General features: G+C 39.6%; 1 protein-coding gene across 3 annotated transcripts in view; it reads left to right on the plus strand.

The window, feature by feature from the left end:
- STN1 (STN1 subunit of CST complex) overlaps positions 1–18,473 on the plus strand; it is a 44,453-nt gene that overhangs the window by 12,017 nt on the left and 13,963 nt on the right. For all 3 annotated transcript variants that reach the window (XM_017531123.2, XM_017531122.2, XM_037739479.1), the window contains exons 4-8: positions 2,593–2,658; positions 9,318–9,479; positions 10,538–10,661; positions 11,800–11,971; positions 17,319–17,441. In XM_017531123.2, coding sequence (XP_017386612.1) covers positions 2,593–2,658; positions 9,318–9,479; positions 10,538–10,661; positions 11,800–11,971; positions 17,319–17,441 — 647 coding nt within the window. The remainder of the gene's footprint in view (positions 1–2,592; positions 2,659–9,317; positions 9,480–10,537; positions 10,662–11,799; positions 11,972–17,318; positions 17,442–18,473) is intronic.

The raw sequence follows: 18,473 nt of genomic DNA on the forward strand, positions 1-18,473 counted from the left end.
TTTTTTTTTTTTTTTTTAACTCAAAATGTCCTTATTGCTTTTTGAATTCTTAAGATAGTACTTACCCATTATAATATAAAATTTCAAACTACAGAAAATTTTAATGAAGAATATAGAAATCAGGTGAAACACTATAAATCAGGCAAAACTGTCAGTGTTTGGGTGAATACCCTTCCTCATATTCTTAACATGTTCCCAATATCAAATGAAATGCCTCTTTCCTTAGTACTCATATGCATATTTCTTTCTCAGTGTTTTTGAAATTAGGCTTACAGTCAACGTATACATTGAATGTGGGGTTCCTTCCCCACACTCCAAGAGAAACTGCTGTTAGCATTTAATCTCTTAAAATCACTTCTGTCAGAATACAGCTTAATGTTGCACATAAATTAGATTATATATCTCTGTTTTACAGTGAGCCATGTATATCTTTTTATTCTCATATAGTACGTCATTGCAATTTTTTAAACCAATTCCATATTTATAAACATTTAGGTATTTCCAGGTTTCAGTATTATAAAGACTACTGCAGTGAACAGCCTTTCGTAAAATGTAAATATCTGTGTACTTGTTTTTGTTCTATCTGGAAGTAATTGCTAAGTCAAAGGATATATACATTTTAAAACAACATTTTTTGAGAGGCAGGGTCTCACTGTGTTGCCCAGGCTGGAGTGCAGGGACTCTCACAGGTGGGATCGTAGCACACTACAGCCTCAAACTCTTGGACTCAAGCAATCCTACCCTAGCCTCCCAAGTAGCAGGCATGTGGCACTGCACCTGGCTTACAGTTCACAATCTGATGCGTGTTTCCAAATTTACACTTTAAGATTTAAATTTTAGAAATGTTTTACTAATTTATACTCCCGCTAACAACATATGAGGGTATCAGTATTTTTAATCTTTGTCAATTTCATTGCTGATAAATTATTTATATTTGCTTTTTTAAAGGTAACTGGTGAACTTAGCATACTTACATATTTTTATTGGCCATTTTTATGTCTTCCATGAATTGCATATTCTTTTCTTTGCTACTTTTTCTCTTGTGGTCTTGACTTTTTTCTTATTAATTTATATGAGCTCTTTATTTTTTATTTTTTGAGACAGGGTTTCATTCTGTTGTCCAGGCTGAAGTGCAGTGGCACATAATGGCTCACTACAGCCTTGAACTCCTGGGCTCAAGCAATTCTCCCACCGCAGCCTCCCAAGTAGCTGGGACTACAGGCACATACCACCACACCCGGCTAATTTTTAAATTTTTGAAGGGTAGAGGTGGGATCTCCCCATGTTGCCCAGGCTGATCTTGAACCTCTGGGCTCAAGTGATCCTCCTGCCTTGGCTTCCCAAAGTGCTAGGATTATAGGCATGAGCCACCATGTCCAGCCTATGAGCTTTTTATATATTAAAGCATTAACCCTATCATTTGGAATTTTGCTATCCAATATTAGTTTTTAGGTGGTCAGATTTATCAGACTTTCTTTAATGAGTTCTGATTTTAAGATTTTGCTTAAAGAAGTGTCTCCCCACTCACTATAAGCCCAGCGTTAATGGTGTTCACCCATATCTTCTGCTCATCTTAAGTTTACCTGTTTTATATTAAATAAAATCCATCTAGGATTTATTTTATTACAGGAAATACTCTTTTTAGCTTTTCTTCAGCATGGATTTAGACCAGCAGCCAAAAATTTTGCCGTATATTTCTTCAGTATTACGTGTGCTTTTACAACAGTCTAGTTGATGATTTTTTTTTAAATTTTGAGACCCACTGATCCCATGCTTAGCAACCTCTGTTCTGAGTTTGTCGGTAATTAGGCAAAGAGAAAATGCCTATTATCCCCTAGCAAACATCTCCAAATTCCTCTATAGTTTATAAATATAACTACAGTGGGAATTGTTTGATATTTTTTGCAAAAATTAGATAACCCAGGAATAAAATAGCCAGGCTAGTACTGTTTTTGTGGCCAGGATATAATTATTTTCTATTATGAAAATAAAACGATGCCCTTCTGTGATGTGCTTGGCTTTCCTTACATCCCCTGCAGTGGTGAGGACTGGGCAAAAGATCTTTCACAAAGAGAAACTCAGGCCAAATGACTTGGAACATTTTGTCTTGGTAAGTCGGCATGCTAGCCAAGAGACTGTGACAGAAGGCTTTGCTCTAAGTGCCTGTGCCTCTAACCACAGACCACACGATGCTCTCTTGTTTCAAGGTGGGAGAGAAAGGCTGATTTTGTACGTGAGCAGTCATTTAATTTTTTACTTAACTTCCTAAGGCCACCATTTTTAGTAGAGAAGTGTAGACAAGCATTATGGGTACCCTTGAGAGTACTAAACATTAGTACCTTGAGGTAGGGTAAGTGAAATGCTGACCATATCCCACTGGGCTTATGTATTACATTGACTTGTGCAGACAGGCAATTTATACTTGTATACAATGAGAGGTTGTTTCAAAGGTGGAAGGAGAGTTTGATAAGGGATTTGCTTCTCCAGGCCATTGAAAGGGGTCATCTTTCAGTATGGCTGAATGCAGTGACAGCATGCTAATTCACCAGCCTTGCCCAAATCTCTCTTCTACCCTTTTACATTTCTTTGCAGTGGATGACAGCACTGGAGTTATAAACTGCATCTGCTGGAAAAAGTTGAATATTGAGTCTGCATCAGGTAATTTTATTTGCTGCATTCCTTTGCTTTTCACCTAACTAATAGATTTTACTCAGTGTGGTTCATCAAAACAGCTATACAGCTAAATTTTCACATTTATTCACTGATGAGAGCCTTGGCTGCTCTGAAAACTGATGCCATAGGAGAGCCAGTTGCTTTTCTTTCTCCCGTCTCTTTGGTGCTCACTTCTTCCTAAGTCTACAGAAATGTGAATAGATTACAGGGAGTTTCAGCAGTTTATTTTGACCATGCCCATTATTACATAAGTCAAGGTATCTTAGCCTAATTGCTAGCCAGGCTTAATCCCCTTGTCCGAGCCATATACTTGACCAAGGAACATTTTGAAGACTGTTTCTCTCACATGGTTGCCACTAACTTCTGTGCTGTCATGGTCTAGATTTTCTAAAATCTCTGTTTTCAAACAAATAATACCAGGAATTCTAAGACTGAGAAGGTAAGATAGGATTTCTTTGGAAGTTATCCATTAAGTAATATAAATTAAGACTTAAAGAGAGTCACATCAAGAACGAACTGCCATTCACAATTGCTACAAAGAGAATATAATACCTGGGAATACAACTAACAAAGGATGTAAAGGACCTCTTCAAGGAGAACTACAAACCACTGCTCAGTGAAATAAGAGAGGACAAAAACAGATGGAGAAACATTCCACATTCACAGTTAGGAAGAATCAATATCGTGAAAATGGCCATACTGCCCAAAGTAATTTACAGATTCAATGCTATCCCCATCCAGCTACCAATGACCTTCTTCACAGAACTGGAAAAAACCACCTTAAACTTCATGTGGAACCAAAAGAGAGCCCACAAAGCCAAGTCAATTCTAAGCAAAAAGAACAAAGCGGGAGGCATCACACTACCGGACTTCAAACTATACTACAAGGCTACAGTAATCAAAACAGCATGGTACTGGTACCAAAACAGAGATTAGACCAATGGAACAGAACAGAGGCAACACCACACATCTACAATCATCCGATCTTTGACAAACCTGACAAAAACAAGCAATGGGGAAAGGATTCCCTGTTTAATAAATGGTGTTGGGAAAACTGGCTAGCCATGTGCAGAAATCAGAAACTGGACCCCTTCCTGACACCTTACACTAAAATTAACTCCAGATGGATTAAAGACTTAAACTAAGACCTAACACCATAAAAACCCTAGAAGAAAACCTAGGCAAAACCATTCAGGACATAGGCATAGGCAAGGACTTCATCACCAAAACACCAAAAGCATTGGCAACAAAAGCCAAAATAGACAAATGGGACCTAATCAAACTCCACAGCTTCTGCACAGCAAAAGAAACAGTCATTAGAGTGAATCGGCAACCAACAGAATGGGAAAACATTTTTGCAATCTACCCATCTGACAAAGGGCTGATATCCAGAATCTACGAAGAACTAAAACAGATTTACAAGAAAAAAACAAACAAACCCATTCAAAAGTGGGCAAAGGACATGAACAGACACTTTACAAAAGAAGACATACATGAGGCCAACAAATATGAAAAAATGCTCATCATCACTGGTCATTAGAAAAATGCAAATCAAAACTACATTGAGATACCACCTCATGCCAGTTAGAATGGCGATCCTTAAAAAATCTGGAGACAACAGATGCTGGAGAGGATGTGGAGATATAGGAACATTTTTACACTGGTGGTGGGAGTGTAAATTAGTTCAACCATTGTGGAAGACAGTGTGGCGATTCCTCAAGGACCTAGACATAGAAATTCCATTTGACCCAGCAATCCCATTACTGGGTATATATCCAAAGGATTATAAATCGTTCTACTATAAGGACACATGCACACGAATGTTCATTGCAGCACTGTTTACAATAGCAAAGACCTGGAACTAACCCAAATGCCCATCGATGATAGACTGGACAGAGAAAATGTGGCATATATACACCATGGAATACTATGCAGCCATCAAAAACGATGAGTTCGTGTCCTTTGTAGGGACATGGATGAACCTGGAAACCATCATTCTCAGCAAACTGACACAAGAACAGAAGATCAAACACCACATGTTCTCACTCATAGGTGGGTGTTGAACAATGAGAACACATGGACACAGGGAGGGGAGCATCACACACTGGGGTCTGTAGGGGGGAAATAGGGGAGGGAGAGTATGGAGAGAAATGCCAGATATAGGTGATGGGGAGGAAGGCAGCACATCACACTGCCATGTGTGTACCTATGCAACAATCTTGCATGTTCTTCACATGTACCACAAAACCTAAAATGCAATTTAAAAAAAAGTAATATAAATTAAAATAACTTTAAAATTGTATAGTGAACACATTGACTGTAACTGAAATAACATTTGGAATTGCTTGGAATATATTTTAATAATTTTGAGATATATATATATATTTTTTAATTTATTATTTTTTTTAAATTTAAGACAGGTTCTAACTATGTTGCCAGGGCTGGTTTCAAACTTCTGGACTCAAGTGATCCTCCTGCCTCAGCCTCCCAAAGTGCTAGGATTACAGGCTTGAGCCACCATACCCAGCCCGATTTTTAGATACTTTTTAAAATTAAGTTTGTAATGTGAAAGAATATTGTGCAATATTGGTGATGGTTTTTGGTTCTAGAGAAGCTACGAAAACTGGAACCTTCTTTTTCCTCTGTTTTATAACATATACAGTATGGTGCCGTACACAGTGGGGTTATTCAGCAAACACTGCCTGCTCTAATATCTAACCTCTGGTATCTGTCTGCTTGCTTTAAGTATAGTGAGAATATCTAATGCTTGGAATAGTTTCTTTTTTTTTTTTTTTTTTTTGCCATTACGTGTCAGAATCTCAACTTTGTACTTTGACTATACCAATCAATGGAATGTTCATTTGCTTAATTTTCTAATATATTTACATTTAGAATTTGGCCATCAGTTTCATGTAACTTTGGAATCCTAATTCCTAATCTGGGAACATCTAAATCAATAGAATTGCTTTGGTGAGGAAAGTTTGTAGATAAGATTTAAGGGAGACAACAGGTTTTTAGGCAGATATCTCATAGGCAAGAAATACACCTATGAGAAAATCAGGTATCTGGATTTTTATGTATGTCTGAGATATTTTTCTTAATCTGTTTTGTGTTGCAAAACAGAATTATAGAATACTTGAGACTGGGTAATTTATAAAGAAAGAAGTTTATTTCTCACAGTTCTGGGGGCCAAAAATTCCAAGATCAAGGTTTTGGTGTCTGGTAAGGTCCAAGTCCCCTCTTCCAAGATGGCGCCTTGAGTGCTTCATCCTTCAGAGGGGAGGAGAGCTGTTTCTCACATGGCAGAAGAGCCTGAGAAGGAGAACCACTTCTGCAAACCCATTTTATAGTGGCCTTAATCCATTCATGAGAGTGGAGCTCTCATAACCTAAACACCTCCCATTAGACCCCATCTCCCAACACAGCTGCATTGGGGGTTGTTTCCAACACATGAGCTTTTGAGGGAACAAAAACATTGAAACTGTAACAGTATTAAAATCATTTGCAGAGTTTTTATTTTTGTGACAATCTTTAGTCAGAAGGTATAGTTCGAATACGCATACTAGGTTGAGAGTCAGCAAACTTTTTCTGTAAAGGGCCATATTTTCTGCTTTGTGCACCCTATGTTCTATGTCTCAACTATTCAGTGCTGCCATTATAATAGAAAGTAGATAGTAAATAAACAAATGGGCATGGCTGTATTCCAATAAAGCTTTATTTTAAAAAGCAGGCTGTGGATGGATTTGGTCCATGGGCCATAGTTTGCAGACCCCTATTTTAGAGATTGTCTCAGCTTTCAAAATTAGCTCTTTTTTAAAGAAATAGCATCATCAGAAATATGTAATTCTTAGTATTTTTTTAGATCAACAAGATGGCTGTTAATACTGAGAGTCAGATTTTTAAAATATCGATAAGTAGATAAATGGATGAACAATCACAGTAGGTAGTCTTAATTTAAGATTGCTTTGCAAATATAACAAGAGGGTAAGAGTACAAGGAGAAAACCTAAAAATGATTCTCATCATCTTTAAATTGTTCCCAACTAGCCTATTCTCTCCTTTTAATTTAATTGCCCTTAGTTTAAAAGCTTTCCATTGGAAGGTGGGCAGCAAAGACTGATTTTTTAAACAAAATTTAGTCAGAGTCAAAATCATGTTCTAGTCAATGAATGTATAAGAATATAATATTAGCTCCCATAAATGTCACATCGAATGTACCATTTGGACTTAGCTTATGAGTGAAGTTCAGAAATTGCCTGGCCCTGCATATTAGAACGTTAAAGGGGATTTATCTTTCATGATGGAATAGACACTGAAAGTGAAGTTCTGTCAGGCTCCAGTCTGCACATTATATTCATTAAATTACACAGCTTGAGACTCCTTGTGGCAATTTGGCTCCCCCTTTAAGTGAAAGGTGGGCCTCTCTTTCTCAGAACAACCATCAGTCTGATCATTTCAGTGGTGCCATGTGAAGCATTTACTATTACCTATAATGTCTGCATAATGGCAGTGAAATTTATAAATACCTTTAAAATTCAGCCTAAGTAGAAGAGGACCTGGGGATGGGAACACAGATGGGATAGCCTTTTGAAAAAGTAGCATTTGGGGATTTTTTTAAGAAACCCAGTAAGCTCTGAGCAGCGGTAATGCTGATTGCATCCAGGTTCCTACCTCTCACTCACTGAATGCACAGAGTTCTCTGTGCTCCCTATGTTGCTGTCTCCCTGGCCATAGTAGGAGTGTTCAAGGAAAAATAATGCTTCTGCACATTACAGAGCCACAGTTGTCAAAACTGTATTAGGTTGATTTTGATGAAGGACTTGTGTGTAAAGAAATACGGAGAGTAGATCGTCTTGTATAAGGAGACAGCCTCTCTTGCAATTTAAAATCAAAATAAGATGTATGGAATAATTATGTATTTGTTAAGGTATTAAAAATCCAAATGACTGAAGCTGGTGTAAGAGTTGTGAGCATGCATGCATTGCTGACGACATTGTCTAAAAACAGAGGGCTTGATCATTTTTTTCTGGCAAGCATTCTGACAATATGTAATGAACTGTAAACCAGTTTGTAATTTTTTATCCAGTAATCTCGAATGAAAGACCCCAAAGAAAACAGGATGCTTTTTCTAGAAGGTTTAATTATTCATGATCACAAATAGCTTACATTTATTGAGAATTTCCTATAAATATGGAATTGTGCTAAGTGCAGAATATGTGTTCAATTAGATCATGCATAACAACTGTATGTATGAGGTAGACTCTACTGTTACCTCCATTTCATAATTGAGGAAACTGAAGCATAAAAGGAGAAAGGAAACTGAGGCACAATGAGGTTAAGCCGCCTCCCAAGGTCACACAACTAGTAGGAGGTAAACTGAGATTCAAGTCAGGCGTTCCTGACTCCAATAGCCAAATGCTGATGGCTAAGCTGTACTGCCCCTATACAGTGCTAGTGACAAAAACCAAAGTAAAAAATGATAAAACTGTACCTATAATCTCAGCTACTCAAGAGATTGAGGTAGGAGGATCGCTTGAGGCCAGGAGTTCAATTCCAGCCCAGGCAATATAGCAAGACCTTGTCTCTAATAAACATGAAATGCTTGGCTGTGTAGCTGCTTTGGACACATATGTGTATTTGAAATTATGGTAGGTAGAAAAACAGAACATAAAGTCCTTTACACACACCAGCTGTAACTGGGAAATGTGAGTATCTTGGGGCAGGCAGCAGAGAATAAAGGGTAAGTGGAATGGCTCTGGAGCTAGAGACTGCCTGGGTTCAAACTCCAGCCTTGTCTCTAACTAGCTGTTTTGTTTTGGGCAAGCTGCTTGACCTCTCTGTGACTCAATTTCCTCATCTCTAAAATGGAGCTAATAATAAGCAGGAGTGGTTTTGAGGACTAAATGTGCTAATACATTGTAAAGTCCTTAGAACAGCACCTGTAGTACCCAGATGTTCGTGACAATTTGTCTTCTTACTTAATACAATTTGGAAGTCAAATAGTGGTACAAGTTATTTAGAATTGAGTGTACATTGGGTTCTTTTCATCGTGAAGTTAGTTGCTTGAATATAGTTTTAAGTAATATGTGTGTGTGTGAGAGAGATAGAGAGAGAGAGAGAGAGAGAGAGAGAGTGTGTGTGTGTGTGTGTGTGTGTGTGTGTGTCTGTGTCAGTGTCTGTGTCTGTGTTTGAGAGAAAGATTAGCCTAGTTCCCCAACAGAGATGAGAGAGGTGAGAATTGGGATGTTGAGCACTCAGGTGGGACAAGTCTCCTCGCAAGGACATTTGAAATGTTGTTTAAAGCTATTGCTACCATGCTTCGCTGAACTCATTGCACAGAATTCGTCTCGGGGCCATGCAGAGCTGGTTGACTGCACTGGCAATATAAGGCAGGAGGGAAGCCCTGGGGTCTGTCGGAACTTGCCTGCTGGACTTCAGTCTAGACTCCGTTCCCTTCACCCTACTCTTGAATAATTACAGTTATACCTTTTTCTCAGTGGAGGACTCCAAAAGGATTTCCTACAGTAGAATAAGTAGAATAGATAAGCGTATTATGTTGGTCTTACCCTAAAACTATCTCGCAGATGTGGTAGAGTGATTGTGTTACAACTTTTTCTCTTTCCTTCTGGCTCCAAACTACTACAGCTGCTCCAAGTGCAGCAAGAGAGCTCAGCTTAACCTCACAACTTAAGAAGCTACAAGAAACCATTGAGCAGAGAACAAAGATAGAGATTGGGGACACGATCCGAGTCAGAGGCAGCATCCGCACGTACAGAGAAGAGCGAGAGATTCGTGCCACCACTTACTGTAAGCACACGATATTTCTACCAAATTGGTGGTTTTTCTGGATGTGCGTCCAGTAAACCTGTTGTTCAGCTGGAAGTCAAACTTTCAAAAAGTTAAGATTTAACTATATTTAATGAGTGAATTACATTGTTTAACATGCTTTCTTTAGAAAAGCAGCATTTCTTAATTTTATTTTGAAGAGAGCTAATTATAAGTTGGGAAAGAATATGAATTATTTACTATATATATGGTTGGCAAGTTTATTCGGATAACATAATAGAGTTTACAAAGCACTTTTAAGTTCAAAATGTCAATCCATTGGGGCAAAATATGAATATTCTTCAAAATAATGAAAATTTCTTTATTTTTTCTCTGTTTTTTATTTTTTGAGATAGGGTCTCACACTGTTGCCCAGGCTAGAGTGCAGTGGCACAGTCATAGCTCACTGCAGCCTCAACTTCCTGGGCTCAGGAGACTCTCCTACCTCAGTTTCCTGAGTAGCTGGAACTACAGGCATGTACCACCACACCCAGCTAATTTTTGTATTTTTTGTAGAGATGGGGTTTCGCCATGTTGCCCAGGATGGTCTCAAACTCCTGAGCTTAGGAGATCCGCCCACCTCAGCTTCCCAGAGTGCTGGGATTACAGCCCTGTACTGCTATGCCTGGCCAGAAATTTCTTGAACACCATTAAGTCCATTAATAAATGAAAACAGCTAATCAGAAATATGACAGTTCCCCATCATCTTCCCTTTGCACTGTGCTGGATAGTTTTCAGTTGGAAATCTCAGGGACAGCCCCTGCTGTCCACCAGAGGAGGAGACAAATCAATACATTGATGTGCTTTCCTGGTTCCTTGGCCCTGGCCAAGCCCATGACACTTAGGGCATCGCATTCCCTCATGCAGGATGACTGGGAACCATGTAGTGCAACTACCCTATGTTCCCTGGGCACTCATGAGGAAGGAGGCCCACCCAGCACCTCATTTACTGTTGTCCTAGCAGCCTTTTGGGCCCGGAAAGAACGGATCTCAATGTAATTTGTAATTTCTGTGGCATCTTTTTTCCGGTCACTCGTTAGATAAAGTGGATGACCCAGTGTGGAACATTCAAATCGCAAGGATGCTTGAGCTGCCCGCTATTTACAGGAAAGTTTATGACCAGCGTTTTCGCAGCTCAGCCCTAGAGAAAGAAGAGGCACTAAGGTAAGTAGTGCCTTATCACTGCCGAGCACGTGTCCATGGCAGGAAAGCCAAACAGCCGGAGCCCAGATGCTAGGGTCGGCCTGGGTTCAAATCCCGAATCGTCTATCTACGTGCTATGGGGCTCTGGGCAAGTCCTCTAACCCTCTCTATGCTTCAGTTTCCTCATCTGTAATGTGAAGAGAATAATAGCACAGATGTTCTTGGGTTGTTGTGAGGAAATTTTGTGTGTAATTGGAGTCACTGAAGGAGGAATGGAGACAGGAACAGAGAAAAACACTGAAGAAATAATAATGGCTGACATTTTTCCAAGTTTGATAAAAGCTTGAAACTCACAGATCCAGGAAGCTTAAAGAACCACAAGGCAAGAAACCTGAAGAAAACTGTACCAAGTCACCTCATAATCAAAGTATTATACCATAGCATGTCATAATCAAAAGCCCGTTTTTAAAAAATTTACACTGGTCATTCTTTACCAAGGATGATTTTACTCTTTTACATGGGAGAAAAAAAAACCCAGGAGAAATGAGAATGTGTATATATTTGCTAATATATGCATAAAAGAACTCTGAGAGGAGAGCAAAGAACAGCAACAGCAGCTCCCTTGGGGGTGAGGACCGGAGGATAGGACAGGAAGAGGATAGAAAGGAGATTTTCACTGCTTACCCTTTCATGGTTCTTAACATGAATATATCATATATTCAAAAAAGTATATTAAAAGCACAAACTATAGACTCATATAAAAAGTAAAAATTCTCCATTTTCCTGTCTCCTGCCTCAGCATCATTCCCCAGAGGTTACCAATGCTCATGTGTCTTTAAATTGGTTTCTTCTGTGCTTACACAAGTATGAATAGTCACCCATACATTTGATGGGTTTACATTTTTTTTTTTTTTAATATAAAAATAGGACCATACCTTACATGCTGTTCTGCAGTTTGACTTTTTTCTCCTAATCTGTCATGAATATCTTAGTTCCTGGAGTACAACCACATGATGTTCACTGTATGAATTACCCTTTATATGAAAAACAAACACCAATATAGTGTTGCATTTTCTAGCTCACTTTCTGTTTTTTATACACCAAAGAGGAGCAAAGGAGATGGCTTTCTGCAGAGCTCTTTAAAACTTTCCCTTGGCAGCAATCCAGGCACCCTGGACCTCCCCAGTCTCACGAGTTTGCTGAGTGAAAAAGCCAAAGAATTCCTTATGGAGAACAGAGTGCAGAGCTTTTACCAGCAGGAGCTGGAAATGGTGGAGTCTTTGCTGTCCATTGCCAATCAGCCTGTGATTCACAATGCCTGCTCCGACCAAGTGAGTGCACCATGCCCATGTGAGAATTCTGGTTCCCTGCCCCAGATCAGCTGCAGGGTGTGGGAGAAAGTGACCATGGCATGAGGATTCACAGAGTTGACCCATGGAACAGAGGGGATGGTTGTGTCACACATTATTTCTGTCCTGGAAAGGTCATTGACCACTAAGAATTTGAAATGAGGCATAAGGCTGGACCTGTCCCTTCCCCCTCCTTACTTAATCTTTTTTTTCCTAAGAGACAGAGTCTCTGTCTGATGCCCAGAATGGTGATTCTCCTGCCTTGGCCTCCCAAGTGGCTGGGACCACAGGCATGTACCACCATGCCTGGCTAACTGAGATAACTTTTTCTAAGAGGAATAAAAAATTACTTAAGTGTTCCTTGAAATTTTACTTATAAACGAGACTGAATACAACTCGGTCTTTCTTTAAACTCCTAACACTCAATGGGTTAATCTTATTCTGAAAAACAGCAAGTCATTAGAAACCATGGTTCCAGTTCAAGAATCATTTTGCTGATCAATAAATCGTCTTGGATGGATAATACCTCCTCTCATCTACTTCTCTGTCACTTGATTTCTACTGAGATTAAACATCCATCTCAATGAATACTAACAACCTAGTACTATGGACCTTAGACTATTATTTTCTTTTCTACTCAAATATTAAGTATAATAAGATTAAGTAAGGAGGGGCCAGGCGCAGTGGCTCACACCTGTAATCCCAGCACTTTGGGAGGTTAAGGTGGGCAGATCACTCGAAGCCAGTAGTTCGAGACCAGCCTGGCCAAAATGGTGAAACCTTGCTTCTACTAAAAATACAAAAATTAGACAGGGTCTGACTCTGGGCGACCCTCTCCCCTGACTGTCACCCAGAGTGAGACCCTGTCTCAAGAAACAAAAATTTGTCTCCATGTTTTTACCCCTAGTATTACTTAGGTAACTTTGGTTGCTTGGTGTTGACGTATTTCTTGGAATTAAGAATTATTTGAGACATTGGTTTTCGGCTTTCCCTTTCATTACAGTTTTAGGTTTGTTGTTGTTGTAACGTGACTCATTTATTTATTTTCTTTATCCCACCAGGGAATGATCTCAGCTTAAATGCCCCTCCTTGCCCTCCGTGGCCATCTATCTGCTCTGATTGCCACATGGCTCCTCACTCTTACACCCTGTTTTCATATCTGTGACATCACTCGTCTTTTTTTGTTTGCCTGCCTATTCCTTCATCCGAATTTAAGTTGTGTGAGAGCAGAGGCCTTGTCTGTCTTGTTCTGTGTTCTCTACCCAGGGCCTAGAACTGGTCTGGCATAAAGCAAGTTCTCAGTAATTATTTGCTGATTGAAGGAATAAATGATTTTTAAAAATTCATATCATCCCACAAAGTGTAAAGGTAAATGTCAGTTTCTTCCCATCCTCCCTCTCACTCCCTTTCCCCAGAGACAGGCACCAGTACTAGTCTCTGGAATATCCTTCTGGAGATAGTCTGTGCTTATATGAACTCTAAGTCATTGTAGCCCCTTCTGTTTTACGCAGATGGTAGCATGGCGTAGTATACTAAGAGAGACCTCACTTTTCATTGACATGTGTCTTATAGATTTTTCCCTAGTCGTACTACAGGTTGGCCCCTACAGTCTTTTGTTACGTGTACCATCATGTGTTTGACCAATCTCTCCATTCCTGAACTGTTTAGATGTTTTCTGATCTCTTGCCATTACCAGCAGGGCTGCTGTTGAATACCCTTGCGACGTAACATAAGTTGTTTTTGATTTTGGTGGAACAGATACTGAGTCACATCCTGACCTCCTGGGCATGACCACTGCTTCTCAGTTTTATTTGTGCTCCTAATTATCTCTTCTGGGCAACAGCCTGATGTGCCCAGTGACCCATGATTTCATATGGGGAGATGAGGGATATCGTTTCAGCAAACACCAAGGTGGGAAGGGTCATGACTGGCTGCTTTGTTCTTTGCCAAGGTTGCTTCTAAACAGTTGCAGCGCTCCAGCTGTCTGCTGACAGCAAGATTGACATTCTTCCCACTTAATCATTTAGAGGCGGCTCAAAGCCAAATTGACCTCCTAGGACTTCTGATGATTCTATCAGCATGTTTGGAAAGAAACTTTAAAGCTTAGTGAAGACGATATTTTTCACATGAAACCAGCTCTTCTGTGATAGCTATAATTAAGTAAAGAGAGAGACTTAAGCACTCTTTGAGGACTAAAAGACTCCTCCATTCAAAATGATCTGTGGGGAACTTCTGGCGTGGTATCTTTTTGAAGATGCTTAGAGCAGAAACTTGTGTCTGCCTAGTGCTGTATGTTTTAAAAGAATTGAATATGGCATTCATTATATTTGTTTTGTCTTTGGAAACTCTTTTTTTTTCCCCATCAATTAGGAATTAGTCCCTCACATTGCTTTGGGGAGGTCAGTGTGATTAAACTGAGTTCTGTTTAATAACTAAAGGTGCTTTACAATGAGAGTGAAACCCTAGATCCTTTGGCACTTTCTGTTGTCATGCAGATGAAAGCTTAACAACAACAACAAAAATCATTGTGATAGAGTTTTAGTTTAGAAGCAGATAGAGAGCAGGCTTGAATGTTTCCTCCTTTTTTTCATAGTGGCCCTTCTTAGCAAATCCAGAAACATGATAAGCAGGCTTGCAAAACCATTGTTTCTTTGACAGCTGGATGAATGTTGAGTTTGTTTGGGAATGAAGACTATATATATTTCAGGGATCCACCCAGTTACTGACCTGAGATGAGGAGAGGCTTGGTAAGACTCAGTACGTTTAGCTAGTCACTATTTTTTTTGTCTGTGAGCAGTTTCGGTTTCCTAAATCTGATGAGTCTGTCATTGCTCTTTTGAAAAAGACAAGAAAGACACAGATCCCAGTCCAGGAAAAGCTGCTGGCTAGAAGAGACGATTAGTGGCTTTACCCTTGAGACTATGCGTTTTATAACTAGGCCAAGGAAATATGTCCCAAGGTCAGCTGAGGCAAATGTTTTTGGAAAGGAAGCTTCACGTATTGTTTATATTTACAGAGAGCCATTTCTGTTGAGTCCTCCTTGTTCACAGCTGAAACTGTGTTTTTAATCTCCCAGGCCTAGCATTCTCTCTTCCTGCTACTTGATCTTACTGAAATCTGGGAGGGGGAACTAGGTTCTTTATATGGTTTGGGGATAACCAAAAGTCATTTTTAAAGACAGGAATGATCATGTAATAATCATCTCTAGCTTCCAATTTATTTCTATCTTGCTAAGAGATGTAATAAACCTAATCCTTAGGATCCTTATGTGAAATTGACTAAAGAAGATAGATCTCCTTAAAATTATAAAGATTAGTTTCTCCCTACCCCCCACTGTCCCTCCCCTAGTCCCCCCCACAGACTAATTTAAATTAAAAAAATTTTTTTAATTTAAAAGAATTTAATTAAAAAATGATAAAGATTAAGAAGTTATGAAGGCTTGCAAAGGAGTGTCTATTGTGTCAATGGTGTATCCCCTAAGAGCACTCATGTATGAAATTAAAAACAGTTTTGCCCTAAGCCTCTGTGACTAAAGAGATGTGTGGCTGAGGATTGCTAGGTGAGGTGTTTATTCTAAACATACCCAGAGAGCTTTTTGCCTGTGGGAGTTGTCAAATATTTCCCAGCCTTATTCTCCCTTCAGAATAGAAGCTTTCATTACCTGGAATGTTTGTCAGTTTTGGGGCCCTAATGACAAGGTTCTCCAGCTTCTTCTTTTAAGGAAAAACTTAGACTGTTAATTCAATTAAGAGTGTTAGGCTGTTATTGATGGCCCAGGAGAGCACATTTGTGAAACATCACCAGGATCTACTAGAGTAACAAAAAGCCTGTTTGGGAGGCCTCTTCTAGAAAGAGAAGGTTTCTTTGGGGTGGGCCTGTGAGCACAAGATCTGTAGAGGCTCTTTCCTTTCCCCTTGAGGAAATGTCATTAGCAAATCTCAGCCACTCTTTTTCAGCACCTGTGAGTGCTGCCCCCACGTAGCCTTTGTAAGCACCTTTCAATAGAGGTAGGACTTGCCCTTCAATGCTTTTTTGGAAGCTTTGGCACATTTCTTTGAAGCTCTGATCTTTTCAATGTCTTGACAAATTTCTGTCACATTAAAAATGGATCTGGCCGGGCGCGGTGGCTCAAGCCTGTAATCCCAGCACTTTGGGAGGCTGAGGCGGGTGGATCACGAGGTCAAGAGATCGAGACCATCCTAGTCAACACGGTGAAACCCCGTCTCTACTAAAACTACAAAAAATTAGCTGGGCATGGTGGCGCGTGCCTGTAATCCCAGCTACTCAGGAGGCTGAGGCAGGAGAATTGCCTGAACCCAGGAGGCGGAGGTTGCGGTGAGCCGAGATCGCGCCATTGTACTCCAGCCTGGGTAACAAGAGCAAAACTCCGTCTCAAAAAAAAAAAAAAAATGGATCTGTACTTTGAAGGGCAATTGTTGTTCACCATTTTCTTTGTTTTAGGAGGGAATGGAAAATCCCCAATGGAATAATAAGAGGGATACACACTCTTTAATGGGAATTTGTTTCCATTCATCTCACAGATATTTTATCGGTCACCTAACACATGCTAGGGACGAGGTGGCCAAAATGAAACAAAGTCCCTGACTCAAGAAGCACCCCATCTGGTCAATCATGGGGGGACATAGCTGATAGCCTCGCTTCCTCGGGGATAAGAAGCAGGATGACGCTCCCCAGGCAAAGCTGTCACTAGAGCAGGGAAGTATAGTGAACATGAGGGGGAGAGCTGACAGCAGCAGAGGTCCCTTCCAGGTGGGGACTGTGCTTTACCCCAGGACTGCGTCTACCTTCAGCCTTGTGGAGTCCCCTTGGTGGATCTCTATACAGCCTCCATCATCCTCCATTTAAAATAAGGAGTCTATTTAATACTTCATGCTGGAATCCCCAAATTAATCCAACATACGTAAAAATCTTTGAAGTCCCTAAGAAGAGATTGTATACAGCCGCAATTTTAATAGAAAAGGGGGCTAATATATATACAGTATTTGGTTTTGTATAAAAAAATAAGTCAAAGATTGCCCAACAGTAAAAGTAGCTTTTTTATTCTGTACTACACAGTGTGGAGTTCAGAAAAAAAAAAAAAATCACAACTAAGGTATGGACCAGTTATGACAGATGACCTGCCAGGGCACACTTCACAGTCCTCCTTAAATACCATCTTGCTAGGCCGGTACATACCAGGATCTTTTTGACTCAGCAGATGAAAGGCCTGTTGGGTGAATTCATGAACCAGCTGGTCTAGGAAGTTGCTCTCAGGTGCCATAAAGTGAGACTTATTTCTTTTCTTTTTTTCTTTTTCCTCTCTACACAGGTGAATTTGAAGAAGGACACCACTTCCAAGGCAATTCATAGTATATTTAAGAATGCTATACAGCTGTTGCAGGAAAAAGGACTTGTTTTCCAGAAAGATGATGGTTTCGATAACCTATACTATGTAAGATACTTGCAACTTAACTTTTTTCCTTCACGGCTTCAATTAGAAATATATTTATTGCTTATGAATAACCTTATTGTTCTTAAAAATTATTAAGGAAGAAAATAAAATCAGAACTGAAAGTTGGCCCTTATCCTTCCCCAAGGTATCTCTTTTAATAATACAGTTGACCCATGAACAACACAAGTTTGAATTGCACGGGTCCACTGATATGCACTCTTTCAACCAAATACAGATGGAAAGTACAGTATTTGCAGATGTGAAACCCACATATGAGGAGCACTGCCCTTTTGTATGTGCAGGTTCCACAAAGCCAGCTTCAGTACTTGAATATGTGGATTTTGGTACACATAAGAGTCCTGGAACTAATCCACCGAGTATACCGAGAGACAACTGTATATCCTCCTAGACATTTATTTGTACATGTACAAATCCATACATATACAAATATGCTCCTGTGGTTTTTTAGTTGTTTCAAATCTCTGGCTTATGCAAGAATCTTTTTGTTTTGTAAAAAGTCTGATCATCTTCTAAATTAGCATTTCTTGATCTCAACACTCTCTGTGCTAGGTGATTGATTGTTGTGGGAGCTGTCCTGGGCATTGCGGGATATTTAGCAGCATCCCTGACCTTCACCTACTAGATACCAGTAGCAGCACCCCAACTGTGACAACCAAAAATGTCCCTGGACATTGCCAGATGTTTCCTGGGAGCATTGAGACTTGCTACTAGAAATAATTCTCTGCAGTTTTTTTGGTACCACAATAACACATCACAGGCACCTTTCCGTATTAGTAGTTATAAATCTACCTCATTCTTTTTAACATCCTCAGGGTATTCAGTATAATAGGGACCTGCAGTGTATTTTTTAGCCATTCCTTTTTGATGGATACTTACGGTATTTCTAACTTTTACTGTCATAAATAGTGTTGCATGGCCATTTTTGCACAGCTGTGTTTGTGAACTCATGTCAATATTTCTTGTAAGATTGACTCTTTCTTTTCTTTTTTCTTTTTTTTTTTTTTTTTTAAG

This window comes from Cebus imitator, unplaced genomic scaffold, assembly GCF_001604975.1.
Source record: "Cebus imitator isolate Cc_AM_T3 unplaced genomic scaffold, Cebus_imitator-1.0 Scaffold71, whole genome shotgun sequence".
Taxonomy (NCBI): domain Eukaryota; kingdom Metazoa; phylum Chordata; class Mammalia; order Primates; family Cebidae; genus Cebus; species Cebus imitator.